Below are 24,183 nucleotides of genomic sequence, written 5' to 3' on the forward strand. Positions count from 1 at the left end.
TAAAGTAGAAAAGGAGCAGTAAAGAGGAAAATGGGAAGTTAGAAGATTGTTCAAATTTACAGTGAAATAAAGGTAGTAAAGTAGGCAACTGGTTTGTTTAGACACTCCAATGGATTTGGTATCTTAGTCATCCATTTTTGAGTGATTTTCTGTGCCAGCTAAGTGTTGGATGCTATGACAAATACAGATAGGCCAAGTCATGGCCTCATCCCTGAAAGAGCTTGCAATCTGGGGAGAATACTACACACGCAGAAAATGGGTGAGCAAACAAAAATGAGTACTACCAACTTGAATGCTATAGAAATTCAGAGGACAGAGTGATTACATCCTCCTGGGCTGATGAAGATACATTTCTGAGGAGAAGAATTGTACTATCATTAACAATGGCTTTAGGATTTAAATAAACAAAAAAGGAAGGAATATCATATTTAAAAGAAGGGGAATGGTTTGAACAAAGGCATGGAAATGGGAAAGTTGACTCAAATTTTAAGATTCTTCTTGTAGTGGAAAAGCAAATAAAAGGGGCCAGAACTCTGAGAGGCTGTCTTAGAACCTCTGATTCACATTTGCATATCTTTATATTTGTTGCTTTTGATTTACAAGTTGCAAAAATGGCCATTTTAATATTAGTAGATCTACTGTAGGACATATAAAATTAAGCTCAGAGCTAAAACTCTTCTGTTCTTGGTTTAGTACTTTAGTGAGGACAGCATTAGATTAAGAATCAGACTTGGAATGTGATACTACAGGTTATAATAAGTAGTAGCTATGTAACCAGACTAAGCCTTGGTTTCCTCATCTGTAAAACAGATATGATTATTCACCTTTCTGGACTCATGGGGTTCTTAATGAGTAGATCAAGTAAAATGGTATAAATGTTCTTGGTGCAGAGCTGGGGAGCAAGAAAAATCTTCAGACAGAGCTCCCTCTGTACTTCTGTTCCTGTACCTCAACTCTGTTGAAAATATATGAGACTAGGGGAAAGAAGAGATTTACAGAGAGATTTGAATCCACCTGAAAATGGGTACTAAAGTAGTAATAGTCCAGAAAATGTTCCCTCCACCTAGTACCAGATCCTTTAGTACACTGTCTCCAGACAGTTAGAATCTAGTATAAGGTTTTGGGGTAACTTTTCAGCTATAACCATGTAATAAGAAACATCCTATTTTGTTTTGGCTGATTGATCCCAGGGCTGTACTGATTCTGTAAACCAACTTGGCAAGATTTCCATAAACTGCTTCTGGGGAGTAGTAATTCTTAGGGACCCAAGGCTACCCCCAAATGAACTATAATATCTTGCCCTTAATTATTTAGGATGGAACTATATCAAGATTATCGTGGCCCATGGGGTTCCTTATCAGCAGTTCTCTCTGGACTGCTGTTCTTTTTTGGAGAAGGGCCAGCAGAGTGAGTCAGATCTTTTAGGTTTTGTTTATAGAGTGGCCATCAGACTTTGGTCTGAACCACCCAGGTGCAATGAGTTTCCTTTGGCATTGTTATTCCACTATGTATGATTTTGGGTGTGTCTAAGTTATTTTAAGAAGTCATTTGAGTTGGTCAATTTATAAATATATTATAGAAATATAGAGTACATTGCTTCTATGCTATCTTGCCCTTGGCAAACTTAAAGAAGCTATAAGAAATTATGCAATTAAATGTGTTATTGTATATACTATATGGATGTTGAAGACATCGTTCATTACTTTTCTTCTTTTGAGGACACTGGATAATTTTTCTGTCAAATCTCAAAATCATAAGTAATTAAGTTTATGGGCAACTGGTTTATTTTTATCTTAGAGATACCATAGCTCATGTAACAAATTATTTTTTGGCATTGGCTACTAGGAGGTTTACCTCTTCTTTTATCAAAATTACAGAACCTTCTATAACATTTTGTTTTGTTTTGTTTTTTGTATACAATCGTGAATCCTGACTTTGTCTTCTCTTTCTTATTATTGATCTTTCCCTTTATCATGTTTTTCTCAAATGCTTATTATTTTTAAGCTTTTATTTTATCTTCTTTTGTTACATGTCTTTATATAAATAATACTTAATTTTTTCCAGAAGAGGCCTACCTAGTGTGAATAAATAAAGTTAATTTGATACAGAAATATTAATTTGTTGAATTGGTATACATATTTCCTTTTTTGTTTGTCATGGTTTGGTGATAATCTAGGACACCAATTAAGTGATATTGAGAAATATATAACAACTGAAATTTTAGATAAGATAGCTTGTGAGGTAAAGCAACAATTGATTATATGTGTATAATAACTCCTTCAATGAACTAACAAAGTGTGCGCAGATTATATCTTGGCCCTTCCTTCTCAGGCTTCCCTGAGACTTCATACATTTCACCTGGAAGCCTTTTATAGGAAAGAAAATATACTTCCAAAAATATCTTACAGTTGGTTAAGGAATAGAATGAACTTGTCTGTTGTACATTGCCTGGTCGGAATCAATTATTCCACACTCACCCTTTGTGACCTGTCTCACTGCTATACCATCTCCACTTCACTATAGGAAAACTTTAATTTTTGTAGTTTGTTTCAGTTAAGCACTAAGAGGCAAGCTGGCTAAATTAATCCACACATGTGAAGAGCTGATAACCCCCTGTTTAATTTCCCGGTAGTATACACATAGTTGCCCCAAAGGATAAGATAGCTCTGTCTCCATATGTCTTGATGCAGGTTCTCACACTCATCTACCCCAAGGAAATAATGTGGCGCTGTACTAAGATATACACAGCTATGTTATTTATAACTACAAAAATATCTTAAAGGCTGCATAATTTTCTAATGTATGGATATAACAAAGTTTATTTCTGAATGGTAAGACATTTAGGAAATGGTTAAATTATGGTACATGAATATAATGCAACTATTGAGAATCATGTTTATAGGAAGATCTTGTATAAATAAAAATGTAGGATACAAACTGGAATAACATGAGCTGAACTCACTAAAATATCTCTTTCAATAAATTTTGCATGTCTAGTATGTCAAGTATAGTGATACATATGAGAAAATAGCATCAAAGAAAATATATATGATTTCTGAAAGCATTAACTAACATAGGACATCATTACAAAATCAAATCTCCTGTTGGGGATTGGTGATTTTTAATCAAATGTGATTAAGCTCCTTTTCTAGTTTGTGAACTTTCCAGGACCCCCGTTTCATTTCTCTTCTGTTTTTTGTCTGAGAATTCACAGTGCTCCAGTTCAGTTAGATTGAGTTGAAGGGTTTAAAAATATAAGAAATGGATAATTCAAGTCTAGAATTCCACATTATTTTTAGATTTTCTTTACCTATGTAGTTAATGTAGCCTAACAACATCACCTTCTCCTAGAAATCCATCCTTGTAATTTTGTTTGGGCTACTTCTGCAGGAAAAAGGTATTAGTTTGCAGTGGGAAAGAGTGCTTCTGCATATGCCTTTTAATTTTATCTTACAAACAAGCCCACACTCACTCTTTTATGGGCTGTACTTATTGTTATGTAGCTTTATCGACTTAATTTTTTGTTGAGACAAATTTTCTTTAAAAAAATTTTAATGATATTTATAGGCCATGGATTTTTACTTAGAAAGTCTTTATTGGACATGTAAATCTTATTTAAGAATTCATCCTGCAAAATATATATTCTTGAGAACTCAGGCTAGTTTTTTAATTATCTGTGTCAAGTCATTACATTTTGGTTCTCCTGGTAGTTTTAATGTGCTATTCTTAAACATTCACTACAGTGACATGATTTAGTAGCTAGTGATGCAACAATATTACATGTCATTGTTTCCTTCTAAGGCCTCAGAGGCATATCAAATTTGTCCCATATGCTATTTGCAATGATTTCTAAATGTCATTTTTTGTGACATGCTTATACAGTATGACTGTGAGAATTAAAAATGTGAGAACCTATTTCTTTCTGGTTGAATTGTGTGTATTGACCTCTTGAAGTAATTTAGTATATCTGACCTTATTTATTTAAAAATTAAAATAAATGAATTTCGTATATGATCACATTTAAAATACCAGATTCTTACTTTTGAAGCTAAAGTTCTATGCTGTGGTATGCCTAAGATAATATAACCAAAGCCACACTATTTATTCTTCTACTTTTTCATTTATACATGGTGTCCATTATGCATTGATTTTGTCCAGCAAAATTAACTTTTTTTTACTGATTGTTCTGCTCTCTGGAGAGTCCTATTAAAATTTAATCAGTAAACTAAAAATAAGCATCTAATGCCATAGTGCATTCTGGTAACTCATAAAAGAAAAAAAAAAAAGAAGTAAAGCGTAATGTAGGCTTGTGAGGTTAAAGGAAGGTTAGTGTGTACTTACTGGCTGTTCAAGGGCATACATAAATGACCATTTTTCCTCTTTTGTGAAGTGTGATATAATGCAACCACACTTACAGGTGATATACTTTCCCATTTGCAGAATATTTACTGTTTTGCCTACTATCACTAAACTGGCCTGAGTTATATACCACTGTGTAATAGGGTTAAAACTTACCTGTGTTTCTTCTTTTCTATGGAAAAGCCTTTCTAGACAATGACTAAGGCTAACATAAGATTCTTGAGCTATCTACTATGTGTGGCTTACTTCCCACCCACCAAAAAGAAGCAAATCCTGTCCAGATGCATTGTCTTCATAATGGCTTCTGTCTTTTTTGTCTCATTTCTGCCTTAAGGATTCCGTCTGCCTTCCTGCTGTTCTTACTTCTCTTATATTTCTAGAAGAGATACCTAATTATATTCCTACTATTAGTTTTATCTTTCTTTTATTTTGATGACTGTTCTGTTGCACAAAGACTCTTATTTTCACAACACCATACAGAACTCATAAAGTTAGAAAATTATGGCCTTTAGCTGATCTGAAAAGTGATGTATGTTTAATGGACAAAAGACTTGAAACAGGCACTTCACAAAAGATATTCAAAGGGCCAATGTAAAAAGTATTCATCTTCATCACTTATCAGGAAAATGCACAATGTGAAACCACTACCCCCACAAGAGTAGCAAAGATGAAAAAGACAATACTAAGAGTCTGTTAGAATATAGAAATGTAGAATAATTGGAACTCTGCTGGGAGTGTAAATTGGTACAACCGCATTGGAAAACTATTTAGTAGTAATGAGTAAAGCTGAATATAGGCAGCATGTGACCCAGTAATTCTACTTCTATACCCACAGAAATGGAAATATAGGCATACACCCAGCAGAAATAGATATATAGTTTCATCAAAAGACATGTACAAGAATGTTTATAGCACTATTTGTAATAAACCTAAACTTGAAACAAATTTCTATCAATAGAATGAATAAATAAATGGGGATATATACCTAACATGGAATCTATAGTGCGAATGAATGAACTACAACTATATACAACAATATGGATGAATCTCACAAACATGATGTTGAGCAAAAGAAGCTTGATCCAAATGAGTACATACTATGATTCCATTTATATGAAATTCAAAAACACGCAAAATGTGTAATCAGTCAGGGCAGTAGTTACCCTTATTGGGAAGTAGTAACTGGACAGGAAGCAGAAGGAGGGTTTCTGGGGTGCTAGTACTATTCTGCTACGTGTCTTGATTTGGGTGCTGGTTATGTGGGTGGGCTCACTTTATGAAAATTCAACAAGGTGTATACTAATGATTTGTACACTTTTCTGTATGTATGCTATATGTATAAAATTTCACAAAACAGCAATACCATATGCTGTATAATTTATCTACCACTGCATAACAAATTACGCTAAAACTTGGCAGCTTCATTTAACAAACATTCGTTATCTCACAGAGTTTCTGAAAGCAATCTAGGAGCAGCTCAGCTGGGTGTTTTTGGCATAGGGTCTCTCATGAGATTGCTATCAAGATATAGGCTGGGGCCACTGTAATCCAAAGGCTTTACTGGGCCTGGAGCATCTGCTTCCAAGATGGCTTCTTCTTTTTTTTTTTTTTTTTTTAGAATGGAGTCTCCCTCTGTCACCGACGCTGGAGTGGAGTGGCATGATCTAGGCTCACTGAAACCTCTGCCTACCAGGTTCAAGTGATTTGCCTGCCTCAGCCTCCCAAAAGGCTGGGATTACAGGTGCCTGCCACCATGCCAGGCTATTTTTTGTATTTTTAGTAGAGATGGGGTTTTGCCATGTTAGCCAAGCTGGTCTTGAACTCCTGACCTCAGGTGATCCACCGGCCTCAGCCTCCCAAAGTGCTGGGATTATAGGCATGAGCTACTGGACCCCAGCCCAAGATGGCTTCTTCATGTACCTGTTGAGGGATGCCTCAGTGAAAGCTCTTTGTATTACCAGAGGCTACAAAATAACCCCACAGATAACATTACATATATATAATATGCTCTTACATATGTGTTCATATATATATATAACAAATGATTTCATGAATACTGTTTTATAATTTTTTCTCTACTCAATACATTGTGGACATTCTTTTTTATTTTTTGATTGGCTTATGTATAGATCTGTTTCATCCTTTTTTTTTCATACAGCTCCATTGAGATATAATTGTCATATAATTGGCATACATACACATTTAAAGTATACAGTTGGAGATTTTTTTATGTATGTGTACACTCGTGAATTTATCATCACAGTCAAGATAATGGGCAAGCAGTTACCTGCAAAAGTTTCCTCCTGTCCCTTTGTAATCCTCTTCTCATACCTTTTAATGGCTGAAAAGCTTTATTTGCTTTTTATATATAATTTGCTTTATTTGCTTTTTTTAATATATAAAGTGTCTTTAAAATCCATACTTACATTTGCTCACACATAGCTCAACCTAATAGCTTGTTTAAATTGTAGAACTCATACCCCATTTAGAGAAAGAAATCCATCCCCCAAACCCCAATCAAGAACCTGCTATTATATATCATTATTGAACCAGATTACCTAGGTAAGAATCTTAGCTTTGTGGTTTTACAGCCATTATGATCTTGGGCAAGTTTCTTAACCACTCTGTATCAGATTCCTTATCTGTAAAGTGGGGATAATAATAGTTGTATACTTAACTCATAAAATAGCAAAGATTAAAGGAATGAACACAATAATCTGATAACAAAACACTATGTTATTATCTGCTGCTGTTATTATTCTTGTGGTTTGTTATGCTAAAAGCCTCTTTTCAGTTTCTTCTGACGATATTAAAGCTATGAGTTGCTAGGAGCTTGCATTCAAATGACCTATCAGAATTTATCTCCCCTTTTTTATTCCTAATTCCGTATCACCTCCCTCTGAGCATCTTGATCAAGGTAAGGAGAAGTTTAGTAAAACAGCTAATCATAGGCTGTTTTAGTATTGGAGAGTTTGGCTTTAGGGACATTTCATAAGGTGAAAGATACCTAAAATAGAATACTCAAAACAATTCTAAGACCATATCAATCAAGATGTCAAAATACCAATTGTATTTCTACATTAAAAACTGTTAGTGATCACTTTGATGGTATTGGTTACACATGTACAATAAGTATTCCTTGAGCATATACTAAGTGTATATTCTAGGGAAGATCCAAAGAATTAAGATATTTATTGTCTTTATGAAGCATACTTTATTAGTCTGTTCTCACATAGCTATAAAGAAATAACCAATACTGGATAATTTATAAAGAAAAGAAGTTTAATTGGCTCACATTTCTACAGGCTATACAGGAAGCATGATACTGGTATCTGCTCAGCTTCTAGGGAGACCTCAGAAAACTTATAATCATGGCAGAAGAGGGAGCCAGCACTTCACATGGATGGAACAGGAGGAAGAGAGGTGGGAGGTGCAACACACTTTTAAACAATCAGATCTTGGGAGAACTCACTCACTTCACAAGAAAAGCACCAAAGGGATGGTGCTTAAAGCATTCATGAGAAAGTGACCCCTGATCTAATCACCTCCTACCAGGCCCCACCTCCTTGATCATGAGATTTGGGTGGGGACACAGATCCAAACCATATCATTCTGGCCCTAGCCCCCCACAAATCACATGTCCCTCTCATATTGCAAAATACAATCATGACTTACCAATACTCCCCCAAAATCTTAAGTCATTTCAGCATTAATTCTAAAGTCCAAAGTTAAAAGTCTTATCTGAAACAAGCCTAGCCCCTCCCACTGATGAGCCTGTAAGATAAAAAACAAATTATTTCCAAAATACAATGGGGGTATAGGCATTGGGTAATTAATCCCCTTCCAAAAGGGAGAAATCAGTCGAAAGAAAAGGGCTATAGGCCCCATGCGAATCTGAAATCCAGCAAGGCAGTCATTAACTCCTAAAGCTCCAAAATAATCTCCTTTGGCTCCATGTCCCAAATCCATGGCCCAGTGATACAAGATGTGGGCTCCCAAGGCCTTGGTGAGCTCTAGCCCTGTAGCTTTGCAGGGTTCAGCACCCATGGCTGCTTTCAAGGGCTGATGTTGAGCATTTTCTGCTTTTCCAGGCTGGGGGTACAAGCTGACAGTGGATCTACCATTCTGGGGTCTGGAGGATGGTGACCCTCTTCTCACAACTCCACTAGGCAATGCCCCAGTGGGGACTCTCTGTAGGGGTACCAACCCTTACTGCCCTAGTAGAGGTTCCCCATGTGGGCTCTGCCACTGGAGCAGGGTTCTGCCTGGACATCCAAGCTTTTACATACATCCTCTGAAGTCTAGGTGGAGGCTCTCAAGTCTTAAACCTTGTTTCCTGTGCACCTATAGGCGTAACACTACGTGGAACCTGCCAAGGCTTGTGGCTTACATCTTTTGAAGCAGTGGTCTGAACTGTACCTGGGCTTCTTTGGGCCATGGCTAAAGCTGGAGCAACTGCAATGTAGGGAATAGGGCCCTGGGCCTGGCCCGTGAAACAGTTCCTCCTTCTTAGCCCTCTGGGCCTGTGATGGGAGGGGCTGCCATGAAGATCTCTGAAATTCCTTTGAGGAGTTTTTCCCATCACCTTGGTTATTAGCATTTGGTTTCTTTTCACTTATGCAAATTTCTGCAGCCTTCTTGAATTCTTCTCCTGAAAATAGACTTTTCTTACCTGCCACATAGCCAGGTTGCAAATTTTCCAAGCTTCTATGCTCTGCTTCCCTTGTAAATATGTTCCAGTTTTATGTCATTTCTTTGCCTACACCCATTAGAATAGGCAGTCAGAAGAAGCCAGGCCACATCTTGAATGCTTTGCTGTTGAGACATTTCTTCTGCCAGATATCCTAAATCATACTGTCAAGTTCAAAGTTCACAGATCCCTAGGGCAGGGGTACAATTCAGTCAAATTCTTTAGGCATAACAATAGCAGCCGTTGCTCCATTTCCCAATTAGTTCCTCTTGTCCATCTGAAACCTCTTCAGCCTGACCTTCACTGCCCATATGACTATTTATAACCATTCAACCAGTCTCTAGGAAGTTCCAAAATTTCTTACACTTTCCTATCTCTTTCTGAGCCCTCCACACTCTTCCTACTCTGCCCGTTACCTAGTTCCAAAGTCGCTTCCACATTTTCAGGTATCTTTATAGCAACACTGCACTCTGGTACTGGTTTTGTTTATTCATTCTTGCAGTGCTATAAAGAAATACCTGGGACTGGATAATTTATAAAGAAACGAGGTTCAATTGGGTCATAGTTCCACAGGCTGTATAGGAAGCATGATGCTGGCATCTGCTCAGCTTCCAGGAAGGCCTCAGGAAACTTGCAATCATGATGTAAGGTGAAGGGGAGCCAACACTTCACATGGCTGGAGCAGGAGGAATAGGTAGACAGGAGATATGCAACACACTTTTAAACAACCAGATCTTGCAATAACTCACTCACTCTCACAATAACTATATCAAGGGGATGGTGCTAAACCATTCATGAGAAACTGCTCTCATGATCCAGTCACCTCCCATCAGACCCCACCTTCTACATTGGGAATTACAGTTAAACATGAGATTTCTGTAGGAACAGAGATCCAAACCATATCACATACTATAAATTTAAAGAGATGTGGCTAGGATTTGTAGGAGTGAGAATAGAAAGACTGGGATCTGGTATTAGAGCAAAGGAAGTGAATAGGTCTTACTGATTGGTAATGTTAGATTGAGCCATGGATATTGCCATTGTTTTAAACCTGAGTAATGGGAGTTTGCTTTACTGTTTTTCTTAAACTGAAAACAACCTGTCTTAGTTGATTCAGACTGCTATAACAAAAAATACTTTAGGTAATTTTTGAAAAACAAAAATTTATTGCTCACAGTTCTGGAAGCTGGAAGTCTAAGATCAAGATGACAGCAGATTTAGTGTCTAGTAAAAAGGAGGGAATGTTTTACTTTTAAAAATGGAGATTTTCTTGGCCAGGAGTGGTGGCTCATGCTTGTAATCCCAGAACTTTGGGAGGCTGAGGCGGGTGGATCATTTGAGGTCAGGAGTTTGAGACCAGCCTGGCCAACATGGTGAAACCCCATCTCTACTATATATACAAAAACTTAGCTGGGCATAGTGCCAGGTGCCTGTAATCCCAGCTACTCAGAAGGCTGAGGCAGGAAAATTTCTTGAACCCAGGAAGTGGAAGTTGCAGTGAGCTGAGATCGTGCCACTATACTCCAGCCTGGGCAGCAGAGTGAGACTCCATCTGAAAAAAAAAAAAGTATATCGAAACATCAAGTTGTACACCTTAAATATATACAATAAAAAACTATAGTAAAAAAAATTCAGACTGAAAAATAAACAGGAAACAAACTTGATACAGTTCTCAAAAAAGGCATACTTTCCAAAAAGTAGATAAAATGTGATATAGGTTCTATTATTGTCCCAAACTAGGGACATTTTAGCTGATCTAATATAAGTAATATATAAAAGAGCCTAACATTTTCCCTAGTATATTATAACATAGTAATTATTCAATCAACATTCAAACTACTGCATATTATATAGTGGTATTTTGTTTGGTATTTTCTGAACTGAAATGATAGCAGCTCCCAGGATATTGATATAAAGTCAATCTGGATCTCCATCTAAAATCTAGTGTCTACTTTGCAACCTTCAGCCTGTATTTGGGGATACATGCTTCTGTTTATAGTTCTTTGACAGTTTTATGATGCTGGGATCCTAACAATGTGGATGTAAGCTTGCTCTGCCTAAGTACTGTACTGAATACTACATTTCTGCATTGTTAAGTTGTCATTTCTAAACTGTATGAGCACTATAAAGATCAACAGAGTCTTAACTTACAATTTTAAAAGCCATGGTACTAGAAATCTGTTCAGTGCCTATATGACTTCCATGTACAAGAAATGCATGCAGAGAAGAAATCCTGAAAACTGTAGATTGATGACTCTTACTAGAATATACTTGGTATGGTTTGGCCGTGTCCCCACTCAAATCTCATCTTGAATTCCCATGTGTTATGGGAGGGACCCAGTGGGAGGTAATTGAATCAAGGAAGGGGGCAGGTCTTTTTCATGCTGTTCTCATGATAGTGAATAAGTCTCACGAGATCTGATGGTTCTATAAGGGGGAGTTTCCTGGCATAAGCTCTCTCTTTTTGCCTGCTGCTATCCATGTGAGATGTGACTTACTCCTCCTTGACTTCCACCATGATTATGAGGCTTCTCCAGCCACATGCAACTGTAAGTTCTTTAAACCTCTTTCTATTGTAAATTACCCAGTCTCAGGTATGACTTTATCAGCAGCATGAGAAGAGACTAATACAATAGTGAAAAAGAGTATCATGTGTAACATTGTTACTGACTTGTAAACTCCAAAACAAACAAACAAACAAAAAAACAGAGAATTTGTCTTTCTTGTTTGCCAATTGTTTCTCTAAAGCAGGGTTTTTTTAACTTTAACACTATTGACATTTTGGACTGGTTAATTCTTTCTTGTAAGGGGCTGTTCCATGTATTGTAGGATGTTTGGCAGTTTAGCAGCACTTGGCCCCAACCCACTAGATGTCAGCAGCACCCCTCTCCAGTTGTGCCAAACAAAAATATCTCTAGATATTGCCAAATGCCTCCTCGGGGAAAAATTGTCCCCAGTTGAGAAACCCCTACCCTGAAGAATAAAATAGGATATGGCAAATAAAAGACACTCACCAAATATTTTTTGATTGACAAGACAGGAAAGAACAGTGTTTCACAAAATGTACCACTTGTGATATGCTTTGAATATCTAAGTAGGACCTGGGAAAATTTCTATAATTTTAATAGTTATATATTTTATATACAGTATAAAATATATAACACAACAAACCCATGTTTTTGCATACTACTTTATAGGACACTAAAGTGGATACTGAGGTTAAAAAGTGACTTAATTAAAAGTAACATTAAGTGAGTGTGTACAACAGATGCATTAAGCAAAACTCATTAAATTGATTAAGGTAGTATGTGAATTACTGGAGTTTGAAGCATTCATTTATACTAAAGGAAACTTAAGCAAAAATGAGCTTCCCATAAGTCTGGTTTGTGTGGGCCACTAGAATTCTCTTTGGAAATGATCTAGTGCCTTGCACAGGCTAGATACAGGTGTAGAAGACAAATTGCTTACCCGTTGAGAATTAGTCTGATAGACACTATAAGATATGAACAATGATTATTTTTATTTAGATTTTCTAATGTCTGGCTAAAAGCTGCTTTGTTGTTATTATTGTTAAGTGTATCACCATTATTTTAGAAGTAATGTCTAGTTTGGGATGGGGACTTCACTGAGACTCAAATAAATACTGCTGCTTAGAGAAGTATAAAAAGTAACATAAATGCGTGTGCGCGCGCGCGCGCACACACACACACACACACACACCCCCCCACACACACACACACACAAGCTGAAAGAAGGGGCCAGAGACTAGAACAGCAGAGGATCACAATGGAAAGATCATGACATCAGAAGAAGCAGGGAGCAGGGAGGTAACCTGGGCCTGGGAGAGTTTGGAGTTTGGGACAATATGGGTAACAGGCCTTGAGCCTTTTATCTCTATAAAAAAATTGTCTTCTTTAAAATAAGATGCTGATCTTTGGAGGTTTATTGATGAAATGCTAGATGAGGTGACTGACAAGTAGTATTGATTTTTGCCTCCTTGGTTTTATCTTCCTCGGGAAGATAGCTGCCTCCAATGATGCTGGTTGCCTCCACCATGCTGACCTCTGGAGTGGCAATTCCTCTTTGAAAATCCTGGACCATGCCTGACAGCTCTTTCCTTTGTGGTTTCTCCTAACACAACTGAAATAGGTCGATTCTTTTCTAAAATACTTTATTAAATATTAAAGAATAAACAAGAAATAAAATACGAGATGTACTGCCAGATTTACCTAGCATCTCCGATATCACTGTCCCCGGTCAAGCCACTTTCACATCTCAAATCTCCTTTCTCTACTGCTGCCAGAGGTATCTTCTAAAAATCACAATTTAGCCATATCACACCCCTGCTTAACTCTTTCATGGCTTTTCATTTGTTCATGGATTACATTTTAGTATATTAACTTTCTTTTGGTATTTCTTGGAGTAAAAATGGTTTTATAGTTATATTGACATAATGATTATTTCATTTATCTGATTTGAATGGGTTACAGTTAAAATTGAGATGATACCTGGGAAGGGTGAGGACCTTCCTGTGAAAAGGTATGAGTTCTAACACTTTTCTAAAGGTTTCCCAGAATAACTTTATCTGAAGGGCCAGGAGTCACTGGATTTCAAACTGTGCTTCCTATAGTGTGAGGCTTCTGATGAGGTATGTCCTGGCCGCCTCCAGGAAAAATCCAAATGGGTGAGACTACAACCCTCCACCCCAATTCTGCCTGAGGAGTTCTACCGTAACCCATTTTTTATATATTGGTGGTCTGCATAAAATTTTTTGAGGGTTGTCTGCTGCTTTCAAAAACTATATGTTGATGAGAAGTCATTAGATGATTTTTAAAGTTCCTTTCAACTCCAAAATTATCTTAGAATCCAGCCTCCTTGATTTCTTTCTTAATTTACTTTATGTTAATTTTGTTCCATATGATTAATGCCTTGTTAGAAAATAATGGAATTTCAGACCTGCAAGAAACTTTAGCAGCTATCTTGTCCAGTTTTCCAAAATGAGCTCCAAAGGACAAGACTCCTGAGAAATGCCCATTGCTTACATAAAGAACTATGTGGCCAAATACTTTGTGACTGTACTTTTGTCCCATTGCTCATTAGCATTTTCAAGGCTCTGAGAAGTCTTAAAATAAAGAAACCTGACTAACCTTAAGTCAGTATTTCCTACATTGGAAGCATGGGCTTTATATCAGCTTACTATGACCTTCTTTATCTGGTACTAGTTTCTGCCCTATTACCAGATCAAAGAGTCCTGTTTTTGAATAACACACTTTTTAACATGCTGTGGAGGATAATTTGGGAAACACTCATATAGTTGAGCTTCCTCCTTTGGCAAAGAATTTGCCATGGAAAATGATTGATCCAGTATTACACAGCTGGTTATCAGGTCTAAGTCTAATATTATTCTTCAGTGTTCTCTGCTTAACTTCAAGTAGGTTATAGATTCCTTAATGGACTGATAGTTTATGTCTTATAGCTTTACCCTTCAGGTGCTTAGTTTCATATTGGGAACATGACAAGTGAATAATAAATGCACAATAGCTTTAAGATTGAACTCTGAGAAAATGAAGCATTATGATATGAGTTAGTTTTTGTGTATGTATGAGTTTTTTTTTTAATCATCTTTTGGAAACAGAATTGCTGCTCCCCTGTGCACACCCATTCTCTGTAATTGCGGTGTATGTTTTTTTATTTCTCCAAAGTTTCTGTTGTCAGTAGTTTATGCTCATTGATTCATACTGTTTATTCTGTGGGCTGCTTTGCCTCAGGGCTAATTTGATTAGGGATGCTGCTGTTTGACACCATTCAGGAAAATGTTACACTATAAAGGGTATTGGATTTGTCACAGAATGATATTGAAGGGAAGCCAGGGACAGGAATGCTAGTAACTTGCTGGCTTGGTTATTAGCACTGGGCCTTTTGGTATTTTTGTCTGCCATTTTTGTTGATATTGCTGTTTTCTGAAGAGACAAGTTTGTGACCAATTTGAGGATTGTTATGTGGCATGGGCAGAAACTAGTACCAGATAAAGAAGGTCATAGTAAGTTGATATAAAGCCCCTACTTCCAGAATATTGTGTTTCTGTCCTCTGAGGTTGGATTATCTGTTCATGAGGAAGAAAACATTTATGTAAGGGAGAAAGATTGGAATGTACTTAAATGAAATGCTCACATTAACAACATCAGCTGTACTGTAGCTTATCTGATGTAGCGACTCAGCGTCTATCAGTCTGACTGTGTGTATGTGTTCTGTTTTGTACAGGGAATCATCATCCAGGGACCTGCCAGAAACCACAAGAAAACATGGGGAGGGGTAAGTTTCTCTTCCCTTTTAAGTAATTTAGACTGTCTCCAGAGCTATTATAGTCAGGAAATTAAACTTCTAATTCATAGTATATTTGTGGATACCTAAATTGTATTTCTTGTTAATGTTAGAAAGTTTTTATCTGAAGCAGGGCTTTGCAGAGAAAGACCGTCAACCACATTTGTTCACTGGATCTTTGATTTTCTTCTTTTGCAGAGACTCCCCAGTACAGGGAGAGATGAATCAAAATTGATACTATATATACAGACCTGCCCCAAACCCAGCTTCCTTATAACTCTTCTTTATGTTTTCTGTTTCCTTGATAGTAACATAAAATAAAGAGTCTACTATGCAGCCAGTGACAGTAGTAAAAAAAATTGTCTGTGAGCTTGATATGCAATTTTTAAAAAAAAAATTTTAAAGCCCAGCATTAAGAACCACTAGATGAATTCCTTCTGTTTATTTTTGCCTTCTCATAAGACTATTTGTGGGCAGTGGACAACAGATAAATTTAAGTTCATTTCATTTTTAATATTAAGCAACCACCACAGGGACTTCATAAACAATTCTAATTAATGAAGATCATGTCAACCTAAAATAATCAAAAGGATCAGAATTTAGTTTAAAGAGTTTATTCCAGTACAAAGGTTGAGGACAGACTCACCTGGAAAGCACTGATTCTAAAGAATGGAAATCAGTGTTTCAAAGTGTAGAAGTTTGGTGATCACTTGAATAGACAAAGTTTAGGATATTTTAACAGAATTTTAACATCTTTCTATGTAAGGCTTACTGCATAGTTACAATGACCTGATTGACCCAGGTGGTCCTTTTCTTTCACGAAAGGTATATTTAACATTCCACATTGAAGATGTAATTGTCATGGGGTCCCTGTTAGGGGCACCATCTAGTCTGAATTAGGTACAGGATAATAAAGGAGGAATAGTAAAGATCGATAACTGAAATGGGGAGGACTGGCCTCTGGTTTTTGCTAGTCATTTACAAAACTATAGCAATGAGGAAGATTGTTAAATTATAACCTAAGAAGCAGAATTGCAAAATATGTTATGTGACTGAAATCACAGTCACATTTCTCCCAAGGCTTAAAGCATTTTGGGGGTGTTCCAACAGCTTTTAAATTTTATTAATTTTTACAATCATAAAATCAGAATGCTATGAAGGATCTCAGAGGAAGATTTGGTGTGTGGTGTAGTATAGTATAGTGAGAAGAATACTGCATGCAGAAGGCCTGAATTCAACTTCTACCTCTACTACCTTGATGAAATCCTAGAACCTCCCTAAACTTGTTTGTTTATCCCTGAGATGGGATTAATACATTCTGCACTTCTAGCCTCAGAAAGTTGTGGTTGACATAATGTGATAATACATGTAAAAGTGTTTTGAGAGCCCTAAAGTGTAACGGAATACAGCAGTGGTATCTGCCCGTTACTGTCCTTACTGACTAACTACAACTTCATTGTTTTTTTAATGGGTAAAATGAAGTTATTGACCAGATGCTTCTGTAGGCAGCAGAACTGGGACTTGGGTCATGCAAACAACAGAGTTCCTCCTTTTGTTGCACTGTGCTTGCCCCACCCTTCTATGAGCCCTGGTAGGAAGCTCCAAGGATTATGGATCAATCATGGAAAATATCTTCCTGAATCTTGTTCCTGTTTTCTCCAGAGCTTCCCTTGGAAATTGATTAGGCCTAGCTATTCTAGGTCTTTCCAAGTTTTCACAAAAGATGCCAATCTCTGATGGTTTAGAAATTTTATAACTAAATAAACTTTTTAAAAACTATTCAGAATTCTGGGACTAATCTGTGCCATGTCCGGCCCACAAATCAGCTGTCAATGGAAGCTTTCAGAGTAGTGATACAGCTCCAATGACGGGGGAACACCAGGGTCCTTAGTCTTGTGCCGATTTAGATCAAATGACACAGACACAAGAAGAGTGGTTTTAAGGAGCTGAGAGTTTAATAGGCAAGAAAGAAGGAAGAAGCTCCCCTGTACAGAAACAGAGGGAGGGGGGCTCCAAGCTGAGAGAGGAAATTTTGAGTGTGGCAGAAAACAGTTATATGATGAGGCTGGAGGAGGCAGTGTCTGATTTGTATAGGGCTCAGGAGATTGGTTTGGCCAGGCATGTCATTCACATATCCTGCTAGAAAACTGGCCCTCCCACCCTAGTCTTTTAACATGCAAATGTAGGGCACCATGATCTTCTACACAAGTGGTGATATGTGGGGGTGGCCATGTTGCCAGGAACATGTGAGGGCAAGGGGAAGAAGATGGTGGGAATCGCCATGTTTGGGTGGACCCAGTTTCTAATGGCCAACATTTGCATATCAAAGCTTGCCAGCCAGTCTCTTTAAGAGCATGGGCTTTCCTGCTAGACAAGTAACAACGTTTCTGGAGCTGCTTTAAAAGAAACAAAAACTTCCCAAGGACCCCCTTTCCTCTCTATCTGCCTAAAATAATTTCTTAGTAACTCCCACAACATTAACACATCATGTTTGATCCTCACCCAATTCCAAAAGCTTCAAGTGGATTTGGAGAATGTTCTGGTTGCTGGATACTGCCACAGCAATATGGAGAAGAGAGCTGCACTGAGACAAGGAAACCTATTCTTTCTTATTTCCTCTATTCATTTTTAGACTGCTTATCAGGTCACTAGCAAAGGGACTATTCAGTGCTTAGTTTAGAAGTTGTCTCAGCAACTTTTTGTTCAAATGGTCAGACAATTAATATATAGTTGATCTTTTAACAATATGGGGGATAAGGATGCTGACTCTGTTCCATAATCAAAAATCCATGTATAATTTTTTTTGATGCCCCCAAAACTTAACCACTAATAGCCTACTGTTGACTGAAGGCCTTACCAATAACAAACAATTAACACATGCTTTATATACTATGTGTATTATACACAGTATTCTTATAATAAAATAAGCTAGAGAATAGAAAATATTATTAAGAAAATCATAAGGAAGAGAAAATACATTTACCATTTATTAAGTAGAAGTAGATCATCATAAAGGCTTCATTTTTGTCATCTTCATGTTGAATCAGTGGAGGAAGAAGAGGAATTGGTGTTGCTGTCTTAGGAGTGGCAGAGACTGCAGAACATTTGTATATAAATTAACCTGTGCCATTCAAATATGTGTTGTTTAAGAGTCAACTGTAGTTCCTTCTAAAGAACGGGGCATGGTAATATAATCTGCAAAGATAGGCATGTTTCCAAGCTGGTGATGAGATAAGAGAAGTGCTTCAAAGAATGCTGCTTTTACAAATACAGAAGCTTGTGATAGCATTTTCACTGTGTTGACCACTTTGAAAGCATTTGTAATATCCTGAATCTCAAAGAGACTCTATCATTTACTCTCTAAGCTTTGCTTAGTTTGCCTGATTACATTTGTTAATTGCTGACACTGTTATTGGGGAGAAAAAGATGCTACTGTATGCTCATTTTTTCTTTTCTGGCACTGTACAATGAAATTTTTCCTGCATTTGGCAAAGATTCTCACAAACATAGCTCAGTGTATCATACAGAGGGACACAGAGGAAAATATTACAAAGATACGGCACTAGCCTCATTACATAAATTAAAGATGCGTGAAAACAAAAAACACAGTTGGATAACTGTACAGATTAGGGGAAAAATTGAAACTGAGGTGAATTTCTATTAGCATTCTTTGATTTTAGATGAAGAAATGTGTAAATTTCTGTTAGCATTCTTTGATATTAGATGAAATATTTGCAAATATGTGTTAGAAGAATCATTCGTTTATGTGACATGAAAGATTATAAACAAAATTTAAATCTTAAGGGGAGGAGGATGAGAACAGACTTATGTATTTAATTTCTTATTAGTCTACTACCATCAGTGTCCATTGTGTGTGGCATTGAAATCCCAATCAGTATGTATGAATTCTTAAACAAGGCTTAGTATTTGAGACTCTTAAGAATCTATAATTACTCAGATATTAACACATTTCTGTAGAGCTCTTGATAACTCACAGATATTTCCTCTACATTATCTTGAGTTGTAAGACAACTCTATGATGTAAATAGGTATTATCCTTATTTTATGTATTATAAAACTGAGGCTCATAAGAAAAAGTCTTATCTGTAATCCACAGACTACGAATGGAAAGCCAAAATGCAAGTCTAGGCCTTCTTATGTCACATCCAGTTTTTTTTCTTCCAAGAAACCATGTTCTTGTTCTAAATGTCCTACTCATCATTAGTATATCAGTCAATTAAAAACTTAGGAGCTATCTGTTGCTGTGAGAGATATAGAAGAGATTATTTTTTAAGATCTGTGTTTGGTTTTCTGTTCTTGTGTCAGTTTGCTGAGAATGATGGTTTCCAGATTCATCCATGTCCCTATGAAGGACACGAACTCATCGTTTTTTATGGCTGCATAGTATTCCATGGTGTATATGTGCCACATTTTCTTTATCCAGTCTATCGTTGATGGACATTTGGGTTGGTTCCAGGTCTTTGCCATTGTAAACAGTGCTGCAATAAACATACGTGTGCATGTGTCTTTATAATAGAACAATTTATAATTCTTTGAGTATATACCCCGTAATGGGATTGCTGGGTCAAATGGTATTTTTATTTCTAGGTCCTTGAGGAATCACCACACTGTCTTCCACAATGGTTGGACTAAATTTGCACTCCCACCAACAGTATAAAAGTGTTCCTTTTTCTCCACATCCTCTCCAGCATCTGATGTCTCCAGATGTTTTAATGATTGCCATTCTAACTGGTGTGAAATGGTATCTCAATGTGGTTGTGATTTGCATTTCTCTAATGACCAGTAATGATGAGCATTTTTTCATACATTTGTTGGCCTCATGGATGTCTTCTTTTGAAAAGCGTCTGTTCACGTCCTTTGCCCACTATTGAATGGGTTTGTTTGTTTTGTTCTTGTAAATCTGCTTTGGTTCTTTGTAGATTCTGGACATTTGCCTTTTGTCAGATGGGTAGACCGCAAAAATTTTTGGTTGCTGGTTCGCTCTAATGATTGTTTCCTTTGCTGTACAGAAGCTCTTAAATTTAATTAGATCCCATTTGTCTATTTTGGCTTTTGTTGCCATGGCTTTTGATGTTTTAGCCATGAAGTCCTTGCCTATGCCTATGTCCTGAATGGTTTTGCCTAGGTTTTCTTCTAGGGTTTTTATGGTGTTAGGTCTTATGTTTAGGTCTTTAATCCATCTGGTGTTAATTTTAATGTAAGGTGTCAGGAAGATGTCCAGTTTCTGCTTTCTGCATATTGCTAGCCAGTTTTCCTAACACCATTTATTAAACAGGGAATCTTTCCCCATTGCTTGTTTTTGGAAGGACTGCCAAATATCTGACAGTTGTATATGTTATGTTGCCCCTGAGGCCTCTGTTCAGTTCCATTGGTCTATATCTCTGTTTTGGTACCAGTACCATGCTGTTTTGATTACTGTAGCCTTGTAGTATAATTTGAAGTCAGGTAGTTTGATGCCTCCAGTTTTGTTCTTTTTGCTTAGGATTGTTTTGGCTATGTGGGCTCTCTTTTGGTTCCATATGAAGTTTGAAATGATTTTTTCCAGTTCTCTGAAGAAGGTCATTGGTAGCTTGATGGGGATAGTGTTGAATCTATAAATTACTTTGGGCAGTATGGCCATTTTCACAATGTTGATTCTTCCCAACCATAAGCATGGAATGTTTTTCCATCTGTTTGTGTCGTCTCTTATTTCCTTGAGCAGTGGTTTGTAGTTCTCCTTGAAGAGGTCCTTTATATCCTTTGTTAGTTGTATTCCTAGGTATTTTATTCTCTTTGTAGCAATTATGAGTGGCAGTTTGTTCTTAATTTGGCTCTCTTTAAATCTGTTATTAGTGTATAAGAATGCTTGTGATTTCTGCACATTGATTTTGCATCCTGAGACTTTGCTGAAGTTGCTTATCAGTTTCAGGAGATTTTGGGCTGAGATGATGGGGTCTTCTAAATATACAGTCATGTCATCTGCAAATAGAGACAATTTGGCTTCCTCTTTTCCTAATTGAATACCGTTTATTTCTTTTTCTTACCTGATTGCTCTGGCTAGAACTTCTAATACTATATTGAATAGGAGTGGTGAGAGGGCATCTTTGTCTTATGCCAGATTCCAAAGGGAATGCTTCCAGTTTTTGCCCATTCAGTATGATATTGGCTGTGGGTTTGTTGTAAATAGCTTTTATTATTTTGTGATATGTTCCATCAATACCTAGTTTATTGAGAGTTTTTAGCATGAAGGGCTGTTGAATTTTGTTGAAGGCCTTCTCTGCAACTATTGCGATAATCATGTGGTTTTTGTCTTTGGTTCTGTTTATGTGATGGATTACGTTTATAGACTTGTGAATATTGAACCAGCGTTGCATCCCCAGGCTGAAGCCTACTTGATTGTGAAGAATAAGCTTTTTGATGTGCTGTTGCATTCTGTTTGCCAGTATTTTATTGAAGATTTTTCTGTCGATATTCATCATGGATATTGGCCTGAAGTTTTCCTTTTTCGTTGCGTCTTTGCCTGATTTTGGTATTAGGATGATATTGGTCTCATAAAATGAGTTGGGGAGGATTCCTTCTTTTTGTATTGTTTGGAATAGTTTCAGAAGGAATGGTACCAGCTCCTCTTTGTACTTCTGTTATAATTCAGCTGTAAATCTTTCTGGACCTGGGCATTTTTCAGTTGGTAGGCTATTAATTGCTGCCTCGACTTCAGCACTTGTTATTGGTCTATTCAGGGTTTTGACTTCTTCCTGGTTTAGTCTTGGGAGAGTACGAGTGTCCAGGAATTTATCTATTTCTTCCAGATTTACTGGTTTGTCTACATAGAGTTGTTTGTAGTAATCTCTGATGATAGTTTGTATTTCTGTGGAATCAGTGGTGATGTCCCCTTTATCATTTTTTATTGCATCTATTTGATTATTCTCTCTTTTCTTTTTTATTAGCCTGGCTAGCGGTCTGTCTATTTTGTTAATCTTTTCAAAACATCAGCTCCTGGATTTGTTGATTTTTTTGAAGTGTTTTTGTGTCTCTATCTCCTTCAGTTCTGCTCTGATCTTAGTTATTTCTTGTCTTCTGCTAGCTTTTGAGGGTTTTCTTTGTCTTGTTCCTCTTAACTCTTTCAATTTTGATGATAGGGTATTGATTTTAGATCTTTCCTTGCTCCTCATGTGTGCATTTATTGCTATGAATTTCCCTCTAAACACTGCTTTAAATGTGTCCTAGAGATTCTGGTATGTTGTGCCTTCATTCTTGTTGGTTTCAAAGAACATCTTTATTTATGCCTTCATTTTATTGTTTATCCAGTTGACATTCAAGAGCCAGTTGTTCATTTTCCATGAAGTTGTGCAGTTTTGAGTTAGTTTCTGCACAGTTGGTTTTGTGCAGTTTTTGGTTGCACTGTGATCTGAGAAACTGTTTGTTATGATTTCTGTTCTTTTGCATTTGATGAGGAGTGATTTTCTTCCAATTATGTGGTCAATTTTAGAGTAAGTGTGATGTGGTCTTGAAAAGAATGTTTATTCTGTGGATTTGGGGTTGCGAGTTCTGTAAATATCTATTAAGTTCACTTGGTCCAGAGCTGCATTCAAGTCCTGGATTTCCTAGATTTTCTGTCTCATTGATCTGTCTAATATTGACAGTGGAGTGTTTAAGTCTCCCACTATTATTGTGTGAGAGTCTAAGTCTTTGTAGTCTAAGTCCTTTGTTAAGGACTTGCTTGTGTATCTGGGTGCTCCTGTATTGGGTGCATATATATTTAGAATAGTTAGCTCTTCTTGTTGTATTGATCCTTTAACCATTATGTAATACCCTTCTTTGTCTCTTTTGATTTTTGTTGGTTTAAAGTCTGTTTTATAAAAGACTAGGATTGCCATCTCTGCTTTTTTTTTTCTTCATTTGCTTGGTAAATCTTCTTCCATCCCTTTATTTTGAGTCTAAGTGTGTCTTTGCACATGAGATGGGTCTCCTGAATACAGTACATCAATGCTTCTTGGCTTTTTATCCAATTTGCCAGTCTGTGTCTTTTGATTTGGGCATTTAGTCCATTTACATTTAATGTTAATATTGTTATGTGTGAATTTGTTCCTGCCATTTTATTACTGGTTGGTTGTTTTGCCCTTTGGTTGGCATAATTTCTTCATTGCATCATTGGTCTTTACCATTTTGGTCTTTTTTGCAGTGGCTGGTACTAGTTTTTCCTTTCTGTGTTTAGCGCTTCCTTCAGGAGCTCCTGTAGGGCAGGTCTGGTAGTGACAAAATCTCTCAGGAATTGCTTGCCCATAAAGGATTTCATTTCTCCATTACTTATGAAGTTTAGTTTGGCTAGATATGAAATTCTGGGTTGAAAGTTCTTTTCTTTAACGATGTTGAATATTGGCCCCTACTCTCTTCTGGCTTGTAGGGTTTTTGCTGAGAGATTCGCTGTGAGTCTGGTGTCTTCCCTTTGTGGGTGACCTGACCTTTCTCTCTGGCTGCCCTTAGCATTTTTTCTTTCGTTTCAACCCTGGTGAATCTGACGATTATGTGCCTTGGCATTGATCTTCTAGAGGAGTATCTTTGTGGTGTTCTCTGTATTTTCTGTATTTGAATGTTGGCCTGCCTTGCTAGATTGGTGAATTTCTCCTGGATAATATCCTGAAGAGTGTTTTCCAGCTTGGATTCATTTTCCCCATCATCTTCCGGTACACCGATCAAGTGTAGATTAGGTCTTTTTACATAATCCCATATTTCTTGAAAGCTTTGTTCATTTCTTTTCACTCTTTGTTCTCTTTTCTTGCTTCTCGTTTTATTTCATTGAGTTGATCTTCAATCTC

At 37.0% G+C, this 24,183-nt stretch overlaps 1 protein-coding gene across 3 annotated transcripts in view; it reads left to right on the forward strand.

Annotated features, from left to right (window-relative positions):
- The window catches only part of PRRG1 (proline rich and Gla domain 1), a 93,184-nt gene that overhangs the window by 31,187 nt on the left and 37,814 nt on the right, over nucleotides 1-24,183 (forward strand). For all 3 annotated transcript variants that reach the window (XM_037735644.1, XM_017520706.2, XM_037735645.1), the window contains one exon: nucleotides 15,311-15,361. In XM_037735644.1, coding sequence (XP_037591572.1) covers nucleotides 15,352-15,361 — 10 coding nt within the window. In that variant the 5' untranslated portion in view covers nucleotides 15,311-15,351. The remainder of the gene's footprint in view (nucleotides 1-15,310; nucleotides 15,362-24,183) is intronic.

This window comes from Cebus imitator, unplaced genomic scaffold, assembly GCF_001604975.1.
Source record: "Cebus imitator isolate Cc_AM_T3 unplaced genomic scaffold, Cebus_imitator-1.0 Scaffold866, whole genome shotgun sequence".
NCBI lineage: Eukaryota > Metazoa > Chordata > Mammalia > Primates > Cebidae > Cebus > Cebus imitator.